Source organism: Homarus americanus, unplaced genomic scaffold, assembly GCF_018991925.1.
Source record: "Homarus americanus isolate GMGI-L3 unplaced genomic scaffold, GMGI_Hamer_2.0 scaffold29324, whole genome shotgun sequence".
NCBI lineage: Eukaryota > Metazoa > Arthropoda > Malacostraca > Decapoda > Nephropidae > Homarus > Homarus americanus.
In genome coordinates this window covers 632,314-652,809 of record NW_024755207.1, presented here as the reverse complement: position 1 = coordinate 652,809, position 20,496 = coordinate 632,314, and the positions used below count along the sequence as shown (strand labels likewise).

General features: G+C 38.2%; 1 protein-coding gene across 4 annotated transcripts in view; it reads left to right on the top strand.

Moving 5' to 3' along the window:
• LOC121856451 (SET and MYND domain-containing protein 5-like) overlaps nucleotides 1–20,121 on the top strand; it is a 49,490-nt gene extending 29,369 nt beyond the window's left edge. For 3 of the 4 annotated variants that reach the window (XM_042352048.1, XM_042352049.1, XM_042352047.1), the window contains 6 exons: nucleotides 2,263–2,384; nucleotides 4,535–4,612; nucleotides 5,466–5,703; nucleotides 5,990–6,167; nucleotides 16,964–17,186; nucleotides 17,922–20,121. In XM_042352048.1, coding sequence (XP_042207982.1) covers nucleotides 2,263–2,384; nucleotides 4,535–4,612; nucleotides 5,466–5,703; nucleotides 5,990–6,167; nucleotides 16,964–17,186; nucleotides 17,922–18,036 — 954 coding nt within the window. In that variant the 3' untranslated portion in view covers nucleotides 18,037–20,121. The remainder of the gene's footprint in view (nucleotides 1–2,262; nucleotides 2,385–4,534; nucleotides 4,613–5,465; nucleotides 5,704–5,989; nucleotides 6,168–16,963; nucleotides 17,187–17,921) is intronic. The other variant, XM_042352051.1, reaches the window with a different exon arrangement.
• The last annotated feature ends 375 nt before the right edge of the window (nucleotides 20,122–20,496 follow it).

Here is a 20,496-nt window from a genome sequence, read left to right as displayed (position 1 = left end):
CTCGCCTCAAGAGACTGAAGCAGTCTCAGAACCATGAATAGTGGAAATAACATATATCTACATGAATTGCAGAGTAAACTTCCACTCATATCCTCACACTACCTGCAATCTACAGTACATTTATAAAGTGAAAAGCCAAATCTATATGGACCATCAAAAATTGCTCAAACCAGCTCATATACAGTAAACCCTCGAAGATCCAGACCCGGGAAAGCCGGATTTCGGAAGATCCGGAGAACATTTTGGGGGGTTCTGGGCTAAGAAGCCTCCTAGAAACTTCCCTAAGAAATATTTCCAAACCAGAGCAAAGATCGTCTTAGGCCCGTGTAACTACGATGTCAGCGTGCTGGACACAGGTGCCTGAGGAGGCGGGAAACATAAACAGTGTTGACAATTGTTGTTTGTGGTAATATTATTTTATTCACTCTAGTAATGATACAATGTTTCTTATTATGTTATCATAGGTAAATGTATGGTTTATATAATTTGTTTATCACTGTGACTGTCACCGTTTTCAAATTAAACTACAAGACATGTGTTTTGATCATATGCCTGGCAATGGACCAAGCAAGGGGAGTAAGTTACTGGGTCGGCTAGTTAGCGCATCAGCCGGTGTAGTGAAGCATCACTCGGCCCTGCTGTATATAACTGGATTTACTGTGTATTACGTTTACTGACACGTACATAGTGCTTAATAGTTATTAATCATGGCATCTAAGGCAAGTGTTGTTGTGAAGAGAAAGCATGTACATTTATCTGTTGTGCAGAAACTTGAGTTAATAAAGAAGTTAGAGTCAGGTGTGTCTGTGGCTCTTGCCTGTGATGAATACGGCGTGAAGAAACAAACTGTGTTAGACATACATAAGGCCAAGGATAAACTTACTGCATTTGCAATGAAGTATGACGATGATGGTGCCAGTGCGGCTAATGCAAGGAAGCATATACAGTAGTACCCCGATTTACGCAGTCAATTGAACCCACAGGGTACCGCAGAAAGTGAAAACCGCGTAAAGTGAACAACAGAACATATGGGATTAATTCCAATAGAGACTGGCCCGACCCCCAAACTCCACTTTTTCCTACACAATACCTACCGGTATGTTGTAATAAAAATAACATCTAAATTTTATGATGGTATGCTCACACAATTAATATTTAAGAGAAATACAGTCGCCAAGTTAATGTCCATTCAAATAATGGACTCAAATCCCCCCCCCCCTCTTCCCAGCTCACTAGCTCCTACCTCTCTGAGAAATGATTGGGTGAAACACTAGATTTTAACATTTAGTAATAAATAATACCTCAGACTAAAGTTAGGATAATATAATTGACATTTCTGGATTCCTTGCACGTCAGGGAATATTTTGAATGTAAACTTCATATATTTTGCACAAAAGATAAAATATTTGCTTTGTGCAAACCAAATTATTACATTAGATCCAAAATTTGTATGTCTAATGCAAAATCCATGATGTTTATATTCAAAATGATCATCATATTGTAAGAATTCCAGCAATGTAAATTATATTCTGGCCAGGTAATTTGTACAAATTTTATGAGCTAAATAAAAAAAAAAATTATACTTCACCGCGTATATGAGTAGATGCACCACGGAAAGTGAAAGTCCGGTTGTGGCAAGGTACCGTGTAAATGAGAAATCGCGGAAAGTGAAACCATGTAAAGCGGGGTAATACTGTACACCAAAGAGTTTAGGCACAATGGTGAATTTGAAGGCTTCACGCACTAGTGTGCAACTTCATAAACATATCCAACTCCCAGAACTACCTGACACAGTCATTTGCCTAAGCAGAGTGGCTTAAATACTAATGACATTTGCAGCTTCCAGCTGGAATATATAAAAGTGTCTACTCTTACTGCTTATTGGATTGCAACTGGGGGGTTGACTGTTAAATAACCCTATATAAATGATCATATGAGGATGAAGAAGCACAAATATTAATGTGATGATGAAGATTAGCCTTCAATCGTAGTGGTAAAAACTTACCACTAAGATTGAAGGCTAACTTTTGCCTCTCATAGTCTGAGGGTTGTAGTAGGAAGGTCAAGTTTTCAGATTATTTTCTTTCAACAATGTCAGAAGTCTTGGAAACCCTGGGTTATTATCTCTTAAACTAGTCTGGTCATTCTTGAGCTGTCTGAGGCAGGTATCAAGGCATAAATCAAATTACTGTACAATGTATTTATATGTGGTAATGAGTACAGGTATATGATACACACTAATGCTCTTTCATCTTGTTACAGGCATCATATTGTAGCAGAGAATGTAGAGACAGTGCTTGGAATCAGTACCATGAGACTATATGCTTGCGGTCATTTATGCCTGATCCAACCCACCCTCTTGTAATGCTGCAGGAAGCTTGGAAGTATGTTATATGTGTTTGATGTTTACTTGAAAAAAACCCATTCTAATTACATATCACCTCAGCAGTATATGTCTGGTATTAATTTTGAGGAGATAACAAGAAGGTTATTGTATATAACCTTTGGCCTGGTATAGTGCAGCTTATGCTTGCTTTGGAAACTGAAATTTTTGTAAGCTGTCCATGTAGACTGATGCTTAGCCTGAATTTTATAAATACCAGAAGCAAGACTTTGGTAACTTTATCCTTTTGTAACCTTTTCTTGCATTCTCCAGCATTTAAAAGTCCACTATTTTTTTTTATTTTTATTTTTTTATTTTTTTGTTACCTGTACCTTTATTCTGATGAACCTCCTGTTTTCATTGTTACTCATTCCAAATCCTTAAAATTTCAATTATGGCTCAATTGGAGGGGCTAGTTTGGTTAAACATGATTGGAGCTTATACCAGACTTGTTTTTTCCCAATTTTTACTGAATAGGTTCATGATTTGCAGGGAAATTTTATATACTTTTTGAAATCCTGACATGGCCATTATTTTTAACACTTTTGTGGTCTGCTTTCAGTGTGATGTGGAATAACTTGTGTTGAAAATTTTAGTCATGCCAAAGAGTTTTTTGTTGGTTTCAAAATCTTGCCTGTGATGCCATGTGCCTGGATCTTAGAGGTTAGCCATATATGTGGGACTTTGTCAAATGCATTGGTGTAATTTTTTTGTGATTGAAAGGGGGATGACTTCCAAGACTTGCAGAAATGCACCTCTACACATAATCATAACAAAATACATCTTTTACATTGTTTCAGAAAGGATAAGGCTTTTTACACAATTAGTTAGATTGTTTCATACCTTATAATCTGATGTCTTTCAACAAAATAAATTCACAAGTTCACACTATGATGTATAATCTAGAAGTGAAGCGACTTACTGGGACTGCCCAATTATAGATGACCTGGTAGGGTGGCCATTAGGTAAATCAATCGATCAGAGTACTGTCCTCATATCTGAGGGTTGGCGACCACAGTCCTCCACTTTAAACATTTTTGGGCTGTTTTTAACCAATCCTCTAAGGTTTTGTATCTCTCTGGGAACCCAGTTTTTAATTTCATTCACCCAACCCAATCTCTGCCTTCCCCTGCCCCTCTTACCCTCAATTTTGCCCATTAATATTTCTGTTATTATTCCTCCATCTCTAATTATATGACCAAAGTATCTTATTTGTTTTTTCTGTACATTTCAAGTGTTTCTCTTAAAGTTTTTGCTAATTCTAGTACTTCTTCATTTGTTTTCCTGTCAGGTAAATAAGGTGACTGGAAGCAGGTTGACCTCATCATCACTCGCTGTCACATCTCAGAGAGAGGATTGATGATGACCTGAGTTGATACATGTTGACTCTGATCTCACTGTCAGATCTCAGTCAGGGGAGGGGATGGTGGGCTTGGCAATACCTTGTTGGTCTTTTTGATGATGACCTGAGCTGACATGCAAGAAGGTTGACCCTAGCCAACCTCACTGTCAGGAATAAATCTAAAACAGACACCTAATGTTGACCTCAGACTACCATCAGGGTCTGACACAGCAAAGTAGTAGTAGTAGTAGTAGTAGTAGTAGTAGTAGTGTGTGTTCACACACACACACACACAGAATATGTGTATGATATCCAAGTCATTATCTCTTACCATATGTGTACCGTACATCTACTGTAGGTCATCTAGGATGGGGCGGTGGTGGTCAACTTGACCTGGAGGGTTCTCAATTGTTCAGTATTTTCACTAGTTCATTCATTTGATTTCCTCATAGGATGGAGTTTTTAGTTATGTATATGCTATAGTTGGTCACATTAGGTGCTGGCTATAGTATAATTGAAGTGTATATATGTTATAGATTATTAAATTGATCAAATGTACAGAAGTAAAGCTCTCCATTGATCTAAAAAATATTAGTTTAATCAAGGGCTTGGCAATGTAAGTTAAGGTTTTTATTATGGCATGTGCAGAGGTGAGTGCACTCTCTTGTCTAGGCACTGGGCCGAACTGCCTCTTCTTGTTTGGGAAATGCCATTAGTATGTATTTTAAACATTTATCGAGATACACTAATAGATTTCCAAGTATTATCTCATAAAATTCTGCTAACATTTTTTTTTTTTACGCCAAAAGGTGGTGGGGATTGCAGCCTGATTCTTATCACTGCCAGGGTTCTACGAGTCAAAAGAAAATAAGGACCAATGAAGTAGAGTATGGGTATTACTTTAGTTTCTTGGTATTGACAGCTGGCTGCTTGGTACATATTATTCAATGCTTACACAAACCTTGGTACAGTACATGGGAGATTCCACATTACAGTACTCAGTAATATATGCTCCCATTCTCCACTTACTGTTTAGCTTTTTATTTAGTTACATACCCATACCTAACCCTAACTCAGGCTTTATAAGCACCATTGGGTTAAGACTTTACTCTTAACCATGGAAATGCTGCTTAACATATAATGGTAATGGAGAAATGAAATTGCTGGTAAAAAAAAATTATACTGTACTTGTATGTAGATTTGGCTCTAATGCTACATTACTAAACATTTATTCTTATAATTAAATGAAATTGTATAAAGGATGCAATGCCCATCACTGTTTTGATACTTGTGTTGAAAATATCATTAAAGTTTTAAATGACCATAAGGTGTACTCTAGTAATATAATGTCATTGGGTAGAAGTTTCCAGTCCTGTAGACATAAGCTAATTCCTGCATTGTTATGAAATATGAAAAGGATTGGAAGCCCAGAAGATATTTTCTTTCATCTAATTCCCAAAGTAGCTTTGTGTGATAAGAGTACTGTACTGGTAATAGTTATACAGTATTATTGTATAAAACTTTATTATCTTTAATCATGATATTTTCTTCAATCTTGTGTAAAATCTATAATCTAGGGAAAAATGACATTTGAAACCACTGTCAGCAGTATAGTTAAAAAGTCTAAAGAATACATACTCATTCCAAACGTGTTCGTGCAAAGACAGATAATTTTTATATACAGTATATCTTATATACAGTATTTGCATGATGATTATATCTAAGTTTTGTTGACCTCAGACAAATGCATTACCCCCCGGAGACGGCTTGCATCATGCTCCTGGCAAGAATCATTGCTACAGTACGCCAGGCTGCTGACAAAGAGGGGGCAACAACTTTGTTCATGCAATTTTGCCACCGCACTGTTAATGAAGAAGAAGAGATTGCTCATAAATTACTTGGGACAGAGTTTCAGGACCAGATGGAGGCCTTACGAGTGATGATGGAGAAGGGTTTAGGAGCTCCGGAGGTTCAGCATGTGAGTTGGTTGGTTTTTTCTTTCAAAATTTATATTTTTGATATGCTGATTTTATTTTATTTTTTACTTGTTTATGTTAGTACAGGTACCTATACAGTATTATGTCTAATTGACTTACTTTAGAATCTGTGTTGTTGTGTTGTCTAGGTAATGAAGTACAGTATAATAAGTAGCGTCAAAAGGGACTGTGCGAGTTTTAAATGGGAAATCTATTGTGATTTACATTAGTTAGTGCTTCAGAAGATACTGAGAGGGACATCTTACATTTTTAATTATACCATTTCAGTGGCTTACTCCAGAAGGCTTCAGATCTTTGGTTGCCTTAGTAGGTACAAATGGACAGGGAATTGGCACTAGCCCTCTGAGTCGGTGGGTACGCAACTGTGATGCCCTGGAAATTACTGCAGAAGAGAGAGAAAAGTTAGACCAGCTAGTTGATGACTTGTATGAGCAGTTGGAAAAAGGTGAGAGTATTTTTAATTTGTTTATTTTACTGTAGCATATTAAGTTTCAAAATGAGTTCATATTTCACCCCAAAACTGTATTTATTTTTTGTACATCTTATACCAGCATATCACAACTTACCTATTCATCTACCTTTGGATCATCGCCTCCCTTCTCTTGTTCATTTAATTTGTAGTGGTGTTATGATGTTTTGATGAAGGCAGGTCTCACACCCAGTTGAATCAACTCTTACATTTTGATCCAGTTTGATTGGTTGTTTCAGGACCATTGTGCTTGAGGTTAGGTATTGAGACCCTTATTGTTGAATCCCTTCAGCAATAAAAGGAAGTTTCTTGTGCTGCCCTTTCAGTTTTTAGTTTGTCACTAAACCAACAAGAGCTCCTGAGTCCAGTAAAATAAATTTTCTTTCTTCCATGTATGGTGTACAGTAGAGTAGAACCTCGATAAATCTGACAAATTGGGGCAGACCCCAGTCCGAAAAATGCAAAAGTCTGAAAAAACGAATATATAATAATGATAATAATAATTATAATAATTAACTGTTTATTGAAAAAGTTCTGCAGCCCGAAGGCTGAAAATATACATTGGACAAAAATGACTTTCTACATACAAAGACATGGGGTGAGTGGGTCGTTTAACAAAAGCTTTCATAACTGAAGGAAGAAGGAACAATGATTGAACATGCAAATTATTATAGTTTACAGTTGATGGCCCGGGCCTGGGCTGGTCATGGAGACACCAGGTGGTGAGGTGTTCACGTGGTGTAGTAACTCGTCTTCGGGTACTGATATGAGGGACCTCGCGTGGTCATGGAGACATTGGGTGGTGTGGTGTAGTAACTCGTCCTCAGGTGTTGATATGAAGGACCTCACGTGGTCATGGAGATAATACTGCTTATTTGACCTGTTTAAAAAAAGTCAGTTGTTGTGTTATTACTGCACTTCAACAAATAAGGTCATTAAGTGTATAATAAGGTTATTAAAAGAACATTATATCAACATTAAAAAAAAATATGAAACAGAATTCTTTGAGTTTAAAATCAGGCATGTAAGTCTGGTTCTCAACAACTGTTGTCACCAAAATGATTGTTATTTACTGTAAAGTGTTATACAGTATGTAAGTAACCACAGAATTTGTCTCATGAATAAAGAGAAAACTGTATACTGTACAGTATTATAAAGATAAAAATAAGAACAAATAAGTGTAGGAGTTTATTGTATGTGAAAGATGAATGTTTATCTGGGAGCAGCTGGCAGAGGGGAGTGGGATAGCCTGGGTGGAGGCTCCCTCCCCATCTCTCCCACAAGATTCCTGTAACACTTCTTTATGCAATTCCACCACACTTCTCATATAATTTGGATCATTTGGTGCCAGGTTGATAAAATATTATCCTAAAAGAATCAGCTTTCATGAAAAATGAATCCCACACTGAATACCATGAGTCATTTCATACTCACTTGTTTACAAAGAGCAAACAGCTTATCTGCTTACCACACTGTCTGCCTTCAACACTTAGTAAATTAGTACAGTACAGTTGTGTACTGTATTTATCATCACTTAATAAATATTATTGCAGTGTATTTATCATCACTTAATAAATACTATAGTATATTTATCATAACTTTTTTTTTTTTTTTTATACACACATGGAATAGCCCACCTGGGCACAGGTCATTGACCCACATCTGGGCCTAAGGGGCGGAAAAATAAGAATAAAAAGAAATTACAAATAGAAAAGGAAAAGGTTATATTAATCTACACCACGAAGATGCCGGAAAACCAGCTTTTTAAAGTGAGAAAGACTGTATGAGTGTAGAAACACAGAAGAAGGCAGAGCATTCCACAGTTTGGCTGTGTGAGGAAAGAAGGATGTACTATAATGGGCTATTATATTGTGAGACATCCACAGAGAAATGGTGGGCACCGCGGGCAAGACATGTGTTACGAGCCCACGGCCTTGCCGGCTGTACACAAGATGCCAAATTCACTGAACATTGCCCGTTAAAGTACCTGTAAAAGAGAGTGAAGCAACATTGCAGCGAAGAGAGAGGGAAGAAAGATTGTCTACTAAAGGAGGAGAGTTGATAAGACGAAATGCCTTTGATTCCACCCTATCTAACAGTTGGCCAGAAGAAGAGCCACCCCAGATATGGGAGCAGTACTCCAAATTAGGACGAATGAATCCCTTATACAGTATACTTGAAGCAACTGCTCAGGAGTGAAGTAGCTACTGCATCTATACAGCATTCCCAGCTTTTGGGAGGCAGCTTTAGCAATGTTGAGGATGTGTGGCTTCCATGACATTTTAGAGAAATGGTGAGAACTAACATATCTATTTTAGAATTTGGAAAAATGATAGCATCCTGAAATGTGATTGGTGGGAGTTAATCAAATTTGGAATGTGTAATTAGTAAATACTGAGTTTTATTACTATTGAATTTAACCAAGTTTCTTCCTCCCCATTCGGAGATGCTGCACAGATCTGCATTGATAGATGTAATGATATCTGCTCTAGAAACAGATCTAGTTTTAAAGTTAGGGGGAAGGGGAAAATGTGAAGAAGAGTGAAGAGTAGAATCATCAGCGTAAGAATGGATAGAATTAGTTGTAGCGTGAAGTAAATCATTGATAAAAAGAAGGAAGAGAGTAGGTGAAAGAACAGAACCCTGTGGGACACCACTATTAGTAGAGAAAGAGCGAGAGATCGATCTCTCAACAACAATTGCCATGGATCAATTCTCAAGGAAGGTAGAGATTAGAGAACAAAGTGGGGGAGAGAAACTATAAGAGGGAAGTTTAGAAAGCAAAGACTTGTGCCATACCCTGTCAAATGCTTTGGAGATGTCGTGGGCCACGGCGAAAGTTTCCCCATAATCCCTAAGAAAGGATGACCAAAGATGGGTGCAGTAGGAGAGCAGATCACCATTAGATCTCACCTGGCGAAAGCCATACTGATGATCCGACAAAAGAGGTAAAGGAGAATATGGGAGTTCAAAATAGTTTCTGAAATCTTGGAGAAGGATGAAGTTTGGGCAATGAGGCGATAGTTAGAGAGATAAGAATGGTCACCCTTCTTTGGGATGGGCTGAACCAAGGCATGCTTCCAAGAAGAAGGAAAAGTTTGGGTTTTGAGGCAAAGGCGAAAGAGGCGAGCAAGCACAGGGGCCAGAACTTCGGCACACTCCCTCAGAACACGAGGGGGTATTCCGTCCAGTCCGTGCGCCTTACTCACATCCAGCCTGGATGACATATCAGCAACCCTACGAGTGGAGATTATAGAAAAGTGCATAGGTTCAGTAGGAGGAGTAGGAGTAGGAGGGTTAGAAATGGAAACGTCTAAGGTGGAGTTAGAGGAGAATAAGGTGCCAAAGAGACTGGTTTTGTCAGGGGGAGAGTTGGCTATAGAGTTATCAGGTCGGAAGAGAGGAGGAGAAGAGGGAATGCAGAAGTTATTACAGATTTTTTTGGTTAAGGACCAGAAGGATTTGCTAGAGGAAGAGTTAGTCAGGTCAGCGGTCTTTCTTTTTATAAAATTCCACTTAGCCCTACAAAGAATAGCCTTACAACGATTCCTAGAAGCAATGAAAGAGGAGTGGGTAATAGGAGAAGGAGATAGTTTCATACCTTGATATGCCCTATCTCTCTCCCTGCATGCAAGAGAAGAGGAGCGATCAAACCATGATTGTAAAGTGAAAGTTTTGGTAGAAGATGGGATAAATTCACTTATACCACCCTGTATAACCCCAGCAAAGCTGTCAGCACATACCGAGGCTTCCCGAGTAGAAAAGCAACATTCATCCCACGGAAAGTCGGTGAAGAATTCTCACAAGGAATGCCAGTTTGCCCTCCGATAGTGTCATAGTTGGCATTTAGAGGGGGTGGGGGGGGGGTGGGGGAGGTGGTTGTTCCCAGTTTAATTTAATAGAAATAAGATTGTGATCAGAAGACCCTAAGGGGACAGAAATTGAGTATGAATAGTGTGAGGGGTTAGAGGTAAAACAAAGATCAAGAATGTTAGCAAATTGATTGTGTCTATCAGAAACACTTGTAGGGTGTTTGATCATTTGTTGCCTCAGCTCCTCCTGGGTTATCCCTTGCAAAGCCAAGCCACTCTCTGTGATGTACAGTACTTTGAAATCCGCAACGACTCATGGCAAGAAGTGAGTTAGTCAAAGAGTTGCAAATACTAGTTGGTAGAGTTGGGAGAACAGTACTATAGGAAACAAAGAAAAATAGTCATAGTTGGTAGAGCTATTTTGAGCCAGATGACATGATAAAGGGAAGATTCAAGATCCGTGAGTTGAGCTATAGGTGTAGGTGTGTTGCAGTAGGCGCATACACCTCCCTTAGAACGGAAAGAGGTATAAAGGTTGTAGTTGGAGACTTGAAAAGATTTGGGTGAAGCTGCTTTGGTCAGTTGAAGTTTTGAAAGTAATAAAAGGTCGGGGGAAGAGGTTAATAGATGGTGTTCCACAGAAGGAAAATTGGATCTCAGGCTGCAAGTGTTGGAAAAATGAAGTGTGAAAAAGGCCGATCCTTCAGCAACCACGGTGATGTCAGTTGAGGCCCCAGTTATTTGATGATGATCAGGTCGGCTCTGGGGTCCACAACCTTCCCGACCAGTGGGACCCATCCAAGAAGGCCCTCCTTCATTATTAATATCAGTTGACATAGGAGAATAAAATAGAATGAATAGAGCAGATCAAGAGTGAGTACGTTTATATTTGTTGTGTTGTCAATAGTAAGAGAAACAATTGAGACCCTGCAATTGTGTATAAATGTGGCAGAAAGACAGATCAGGAATTAACTCCTCGATTTCCTGCTCGACCATGTCTTCAAACCCATTACCGCCTACAGCCCTGGCCACCGTCACGATGTGCTTAACTTCAGAGTCGATTGTAGGGAATCCTTTGAAGTCATGCACACAGTCACTCCACAGTGCCTGCCAACACGAATTAACCGACTCTGGTTTCAGTGCACTCATGGCCTCCTTCACAAAAGTGTTGCAATTGGCAATGCTGAATTCATTCCAGCATGCCATAACACTCTTGTTAATGCTGTCCTCCATGGTGTTGCGAATGCGGACGAAGGTGAGGCGTGTGCACGCTGCTTTAAAGCACCGAATCACACCCTGGTCGAGAGGCTGGAGGTGGTATTGGGTGGAAGGAACACTACCTCGACGTTATCGTGTGCGAATTTTATGGCATCCGGGTGGCCTGGTGCGTTGTCATTAACCAGCAACACCTTGAAAGGCAGGCCCAGCTTCTCTAGGTAGCTCTTTACCTTGGGGATAAAACATTTGTGGAACCACTCAAGGAAAAGCATTGCTGTCACCCAGACTTTCTTGTTTGACTGCCAGTAGACAGGGAGGAGATTCTTGTTTTTTCCCTTCAGAGCACGATGGTTGGCAGACCTATAAATCATGCCTGGCTTTATCATATGCCCTGCTCCGTTGCCACATAGTTGGAGGGTGATGCGGTCCTTCGCAGCCTTGAACCCCGGGGGCTTGCTTCTCAGACTTGGAAATGTAGGCTCTGGTTGGCATTTTCTTCCAAAGCAAACCTGTTTCGTCTGTGTTGAAGACTTGCTCTGGAAGATATCCATTTTCCTCAATCAATTTCCTGAATTTATCTGGGAACACCCGTGCATCTGCCTTGTCTGCCGATTCGCCAGTGATTTTAATATTTTTCGGGTTGAAACGCTTCCTGAAACTGTTGAGCCAACCTGCACTGGCCTTAAAATTCTTCTCAGAGCTGGTAGATGCTTCGTCCTGAGGAACCTCAGATTTAAACTGGTCATAAAGACTCTGTGCCTTCTCCCTGAGCATGTTGCCGTCATTTCTGGTTCATATCCTCAACCCAGATGTTTAATGCCTTCTTCACCTTCACTAGAGTTACATCTCTAACCTGGCTAGTCACCTTAGCAGTAAATGAGGCACTTGTATATACGGTTTCACGAATTTCCTTCTCCTGAATCTTAATGGATCTCACGCTTGATTCGTTGCATCCGTACCTCTGTGCGACAGCAGCGACCGACATGCCGCCTTTTATTAAGTCTAAAATGGCCACTTTTTCTTTCAGGGTTATCACAGAGCATTTTTTTTTTGCTGGAGGACCAGAGGCAGAGGTTGGCTTGTGTTTGGGCATTATGAACGAGTATGAGAGAGGTTTAAGCGCACTAAATTGACACACGAGAGGCAAGTGTTACTCCAACAATACCCGCGCGGCAACTGAAGACAGAGAGGTGGGATGGCAGGGTGGATCTTTGGTGGGCTAGCGTTTGGCGCACTTATGACCCATTTTGAAAATTTTGAGTTTAAATTGTAAATTGTAACCTAACCCCCGATGTAATCCACGTACAGTGGTCCCTCTGTTAACGAACGGTTCGATTAACGAAGTTTCGGTTAACGAACTACCTCCCATAAGGATCTTCAATTCGGTTAACGAACAAAACTTTGATTCACGAAATCCTTTCGAACAACACGTTTTGTTGTGAGCATCAGCTGATCAGCTGATGGGCTTGTCTATCAATTCAGTATGTAATCTGTTCTATGTTTACATTCATTTCCAGTGGAGTAAATATCAAGAAAGTTGTGCTCTTTAATATTTTTGCATTTTTTATATTTAAATTATTAGTCATATTAAAATTTAGTTAACATATTGATAATACTGTATATGCAGTACAGGGAACTAGTTTTTTGTGCACCCATCAGCCGCTTGACTCAGCCACCAGGCGTCAGTTTGGCTTTATTGACAGTGGAGTGAACATCTATTTTGTTGGTGTCTTGAATATTTTTACATTATTACATTGAAATTACAGTATTGGTCATTCTGAAATTTAGTTAACATATTGATAATATATAGCGCAGTGCAGTGTTGATTTAAATAAACTAATCTTGAATTACACCTAGTGAACTTTAAATTTTATTGGTGAAATGACTGCATCAAGCATGGGTCCCCTGAAAGGTGATTTCTCCTCCATCCCCACTTCCTTCTCTTCTCCCTTCTCCTCCACTCCCACTTCTAATTCCCATCATCATCATCAACTAGGAACCTTCTACATACATACATACCTCAAAGTAAGTGTACTCTACTGTATTTGTTTTTTACTTTGTATGCACTTTTCTGTGAGCTGGAGCCAATTACCCAATATCCCATTGAAACAATGGATTCGCTTAACGAAATTTTCGATTAACGAACGACTCTGTGGAACGAATTGTGTTTGTTAACAGAGGGACCGCTGTATAGTTGAAATCGCCTAAGAAAAATACGTGTAAGTTGTGAGTCTATTGTATATTCCCTTTATGTGTTTGGCCTTAGGACAATTATTTCTTTTACCTGTATTGTATAATGTATATGTGTGTGTAGACACACACACATACAAATATATAATAATGGGAAAATCCTCTCACAAATAATGAAAAACAAGAAAACAAAACTGTATTAAAAATGTGAGTCTACCCTCATGTTAACTCCGTGCTTTGATATTAAAGTTAAAACAAAGCACAGACTTGACTTGAGGGAAGACCCTAACATTTTTAATACATTTTGTTGTCTTGTTTCTGATTAGTTGTGAGAGGATTTTCCCATTATTATTTATTTGTATGTGTTTTGTGTGTGTGTCTACACACACACACACACACACATATACATTACAGGTAAAAGAAATTACTGACTCTAGAACAAATGGCTCCCTGTCCCAGCCGCAAAAATGGGTACATCCAGGGTGTCATCCGCGAATAATTGAGGTCCACAAATTAAAAATCCGCAAATTTTAATAGCATGCTGTACTGTATATTTATTTAACCAAACTTCCAGATAAACTGTTCAAGATTACTTGGAAAATAAAATGGTGTTTATAACTTAATTAGAACTGATTTTATTGACTCCGGTATCAACATTTCTTATGTTTTTTGTTTTTGTTTTTTATATATAAAGGAATGAAGTCCCCATCATTATATCATGTTCAAATATTTTGTTGAAGGATCTTTTATTTGAACAGTCTTGTATAGAATTTACTCAGGAGCATTTGGTACCAAATTCCTCTGTCTAACACAGTTAGAACAGATGCTGTGAATAAAGGTGGTGGCACACTGGGCACTTTCCTCCAAACATGTTGCCTGTTTTGCTGGCTGCTGGCCTGACGACCCAGCAAATAGCAGGATTTCAGCTGTTGCAAGAAATGGACAACAGTTTGGCGGTGACCTTTGCTGGCCCGGTTAGTGCTCAAATGAGCTTCATATTAGGTGTTGAATACTCAAGTAAAAATTGAAATAAATCACGAAACAATAATATAGTCATGCGCCAGTTAAGGTCCAACCGAACAACGTCCGATTGCATATACGTCTGTGGCCGGCCGCCCCCCCCCCCCCACAAAAAATAAATAAATAAAACTTCCGTGATGCCTGCTGGACCACCACTCCACGACACCCTGACGGAGACACGATGATCCTCCCCATACTGGCCAGATATTATGTGTTAAAGGAATATCCTTCCTTCCTTAGGCATTTGCCTCCAGGTGTAATGTTAACCTACATCTATTGAGGATAAAATCTTTCACCTACAAATTGACAATAACACATTTGCTGTAATCAGACATATCTAGTTGCCTCAACAATTGCAACTCCAGTTGCAATTTCAAATTCTGTGTCATTACTAAGGAATAACGAAGTCTCTGGTGCACTGCACTCTAAGATTAAGAGAAAACGGACGACTCAGGCGTCCTGAAGTGAGAGAAAACGGACTCCTTTGACGGGGCACTCAAATAAAGAGAGACATAGCTACATGTTTTGTGGACTACCCACTTTACAGTATCCTTTTCATCACTTTGTAATAAACCTAGCCATGCTTATGTGTGTTTATGATATTTACCATAGCATTATACAGTGGGGTATGCTATAACGAATCTAATTGGTTCTAGAACCTTGTTCGTTATAGGATTAATCAGTTCCAGGCCCCCAAATACAACCACTTAACACTGAAAAATATAATATAAAATTGTAAAAATTGTAAAAAAGTGCATAAATATGCATCTAAACCCCTGAAATAACCAATATCATTAATACTTGTAATAAAAAAACAATAAATTAGTAAAAAAAAAAAAAAAATGAAATAATGTTCGTTGTAGGAGTTTCGTTCGTTATAGCATTCTCAATTTTATAGGTAAAACCGTTCGTTATAGGAATATTCGTAGTAGGATCCGTTCGTTATAGCATACCCCACTGTATATATATTCAGTGGGTCTAAATGGTCGTAAAATGGGAAACTTGGGGTTGGGTGCCTGGAACCCCCATTAGAATAAATCCCATAGGTTTATGTAATTTCGGACAACGTCCATTTCGGTTTACATCATGTTTCCAAGAACGTATCTAGGACGTTAACCGGTGCATGACTGTAATTTAAAATACCTGTATAACACATAAAACGGTGACATGTTTCTATTTATTCATCTCTTTACAACTTCTTTAGTATTATTAAATCATCATTTAGGGTTTTCTTTGACCAGCCAGCCGCCGCCACTTTTAAAGAAACTTCACCACGCACCCACTGTCTTTTCTTTAGCTTTTACAGATGCCTCACTTGCTTCAGCAATTGAAGAACTACAGAATAGCACAATCCTGCAAGGCCCCAACTGTAGTAACGGGATCCATGGAGAACCTCGTCTAGACGCTTTGTTGTTGTTTTCGTTGCACTGGGCAGATGTGCCAGCAAATCATCCCAGTGTGACGCAAACTTTTCTTTGTTTTGCTGGTCGGACTGTGTTTGCCAAACATGTTGGGAGGAAAAATGCCCAGTGTGCTGCCGCCATAAAAGTTTATACATTTGCACACACCTCAAAAATACCTTCGTTTGACGGACCATATCATGTATACAGTATTTTTATTTTTTTAGAATACAGTAGATTTATTTATTCAATCTTTTGGATAAAATATTCAGAATTATTTGGGTAAAAAAAAAAGTGTTTAACTTAATTAGAACTGGTTTTATAGACTCCGGTATCAACATTTCTTAATTTTTTTCATAAAAGAATTGAGACCCATCCTTATATTATGTAAAAATATTTTGTGTAAGGATCTTTTATTGAAACAATCTTGCAGAGAATTTATTCAGTATCATTATGGTATAAAATTTATCATTGTAACACAAATAGAACAGATGCTCTGAATAAAAGTTTATACACTTTTTCACTAGCTGTAAATATTTTCTCTTGTGCCTGCGGTCTAAATGTAATGGGAGAGTGTTTGTCCATGCGAGATGAGATGCGTAGTTTAGAGATGTGATGAGATTCGTTGTTTCGACGCTTAAACTGAATTTAAGCAATACAGGTATATAACTTTCTATAAGCATTTCACACACACTCAGACACTCTATCTCTTGAAATTTTTAATTAGAATAAAGAACAACCCCAAAGACCCAAGGCTGTTGGATTTGTGACTTTGTACTGCACAGTACAGTATACTGTATTTCACTATGGGTTCATACAGCAGCCAGTTTGTCAAATGAGAGGTCTTATTTATACATTTGTACTGAATTTCAACAGTGGATTTTCAGGTCATCTGGATGCCATTCCCTCAAAAAATAATCAAGATGACCAAGAGTTCACTTCTAAAAAAATTAGAAAATTGTTAGTAATTTGGGTATTTAGGAAATAAATAAATCCAAATAAAAAGTTCCAAAATAATCCAAGGCTACTGTACAAAATTGATGTTTGCCATAGGTAATGTTACATGTGATATTCTTTTGAAAGTAAAGTTAAAAGGAAAACTATTGAAAATTTGTTTCTCTTTTAACACCAGAGGCTGGAGGATTTCTCAACAATGAAGGTTCAGGACTGTATCCATTGCAGAGCTCTTGCAACCACAGCTGTAACCCCAATGCTATGCCCACCTTCCCTTACAATAACTTCCATCTGGTGATGACAGCAGTGAAGGACATTGCAGCTGGAGATGAGATTTGTGTCAGTTACCTTGATGAATGCAACTTGAATAGGAGTCGACACTCCCGCATTTCTATTCTCAGGTTTGAAGATTTATGTTGTGGGATGCTCGGTACTGTGTGGTTAACTAAAGGTTTTAAAGTTGGAAAAATAGTGTGGTACACAATTTGTCACCACACTGCAGGGTTCTCATGATGAAAGTAAATGTTTGTTATTAAAGCAATTGATGAAATCTCTACTAAGGATATTACCAAAACAGATATTTCAAGTGTTGCTTTGTAGCCTGTAACTTTTGAAGATGTGGAGGTGGTCAGTGTCTTATATATTGGGTGGATTCTACATATGACTGTCCCTCTTTAAATACAGTATATAGATAGTTAGAGTGGATCCACTCCACATTAATGGTCATTCATAACAGGGTTTTCCCTTTGAGTGCTATATTATGTCATCAGTGACATGCTTAGAATTTTCTAATGCATTTTAAGTTTCCTCCAGAACACCATAATTTTGATGTCTCACTTTTAAAGATTTTGAAAATCCCCTGTTTCTAACAACAACAAATTAAAGGGGGTTCTTCGTGGTCCAAGCCCACCTCCCTCTCAGGAATTTAGACTTGGTCCACATACTTGAAGCTTATCTTGGGGAAAACCCTGCATAGGTCATAGTAAACCAAGCAATTACCATATACGGTACAACAGCTTTGTTAACTAGATAATTTCAAGATTATCAATATAAGTGAGTGTTTGTATGAGATTGTACATAATTGTTTCAGAGTAACAGCATATGATTTTTGTATCATTTTGAAATAATACTTTCAGGGAAAACTACCTATTCACCTGTCGCTGTAGTAAGTGTGAGGAGCAAATGATTGAGCCAGATGTTACGAGTGAAGAAGAAATGGACGAAGATGAAGAGGAGGAGGAAGATGAGTAGATTTGTGTTATGTAATACAGATTACTGTAGTTATTTATAGTGTAGTAAATAATATGATGTTTGAAAAAAAAAATTTTGTTTGGTAGAAATACATGGGCATTGTGGTGGAAATGAAGTACAAAAAGTAAACAAGAAAAAAAGCAAACAAACACCATAGTAAATTTTCTTAAATATGATTCACAGATGAGCCTCAGAAAAATGATAAAAAGATGCCAAAAATTATTAAGGTTTGCCATTGCATTTAAAGATTTATGCATATTGGTAAATAAGTGATTATTTTCCAAATGTAGCTTGCTCCATCTCTAAGAAGGAAATCTGTTACTGCAGTGTAAAGGAGAGAAATTGTGAATTTTAGCTTCAGGTGGTGTTACATAGTAAATGATACCCAGAAGGATATAATGGTGATAACAGAAATAACAGAAAATTAATATTAACTGTACATAGTCACGATTGTAAAGAAACTGAAAGAAAATTAACGAGTAAGGTGAATTGATGTGTATATCTGTTGATAATGATAATTGTAAATAAGTGTTTGATTCTACCTCCAGATGTAGTTGGGGCATTTCATGAATTTTCAGCAGCAATTCTTTTATTTTATTTTTGTTGGAAATATGTTGTATGGTACAAATTTTTATCTCACCCGTAAGCTAGGCGGCTCTTGTAATGCAGGCTAAGTTAATAGGGGTCTTGTTCTTGAGTCCTCAGACAGGGCTTCCCAAATGTTAACCTGGATTATATTGCTATTCCTTTCTGGAAGAACCAATTACTCTAAACTTCCCCTTGTACCATGAGCCTTAAATTGAGGCCACATGATACAACCATACCCTGATAGGCCGAAGGTTTTGTTACAGTCATTATCACTGAATTAATACTCAATATGCCAAGGTAACTGATCTTCCCTTTGAATCTGAGTGAATCAGGGAGGCGTTGAACCACTTATATCATCAGTATCTAGCTGACAGTTTGAGAGGATGGTATAGTGACCAACTCTTCTCTGGTCTGCCTGTATTCCAATCATGGATGTACAGTATGCTGGAACTTTTTCAGGGGAGGGGGGTAAGGTTTGGAGGCTGACAAAAGTCCCCTAGGACAAAATCCCTGTGGACAAAACCCCCTCAGTTGAAGTACAGTCCCGGACAAAAGTTCTCAATACAGTCAAGGTGGAGGTTGTAAAGTCCTCCCCCACCCTTACTGGACAGCGGGTAGCTGTCCATCCATCAGTCTCCACCACACAAACAAGCACCCAAGCAGTTCAACATTCAGCTCTGATACTTCCATTTCTCAGTAAGGACTGGGAAAGTATGTCATAGTTTTCATGAATAAATTCACGAAACAATTTACCCAGTCAGGTTTTACATTATTTGACATAATAGGTTAGCTCATTATTAGATAATCATGATACTGTATATGCATTACAATACAGAAGACACAATGGAGAGAGTGTGTTTGTTGGCTGGAGGTTTGCAACGATAATATCAGAATCCTTCAAGCTGTATTGTTCCTTAAATTGGTAGCCAGAAAACTAAGCGTGAATATGGTTCATAAGAGAATGCTATATCACCCTCCGTGGTAATGGCTTTATCATATGGTCTACTGCATGTAACCTTGGTTTGGTCCCTACACTGGGAGTATAGATGACATATGAATGACATGATTAATATGAAAGTGTGTCATAATAAATAGATCACAACACCGTTGATTAGGGTTGGATGGAAAAATAAGGTAAAAGCAGCATGACCATATTTTATTACTACTCATATAAGTAACCATAAATGTTACCTAGCTAATGTTATGTGCAGTCAATATCTTTGTAAATATTTATAGTTAAAAAAAAAAGGTAAAACAGTGACTCAAACAAAAGTATATTCTTTAGATTATAAAAATTATGTATAACACATGTTGTCACAAAAATTATTCATTCAGTAGCCAATCCAGCCTTTTCAATTAGGGCCTGTGACCTGTCTGGCATGGGTGCCACAAGGTCTCTATCAGCTCCGGTCTACCACTGTAGTATCCCCATTGTCTGTTAATGTGCAACATAATGTCAAATGATGTAAATCTTGATTGGATAAATTGTTTTATGAATTTATTAAACAACACAATGATATCCTTTCCCAGTCCTTATTGAGAAATGGAAGCATCAGAGCTCAATTGTTGAACTGCTTGGGTGCTACTTTGTGTGCTGGGACTATGACCGGACAGCGACCAGTGGGGCCACTAAATTTGTTGGTACTGTATATCTTGAAAATTTTACCCTAACCTCAAAAACTTTATTTATTTATTTATTTATTTTTTAAACCTCCCTTACATTGAAAAATTCTAAAAAATATATATATTTTTTATAATTATATTTTTATATTTAAGAATCATAGTTAACTTAGATATGACAATATCCTTTTGGCACTTAGCTTGTAAAGTATTTTGGTAAGTAATTTGGCACCCCTCGGCCCATGATTCGCC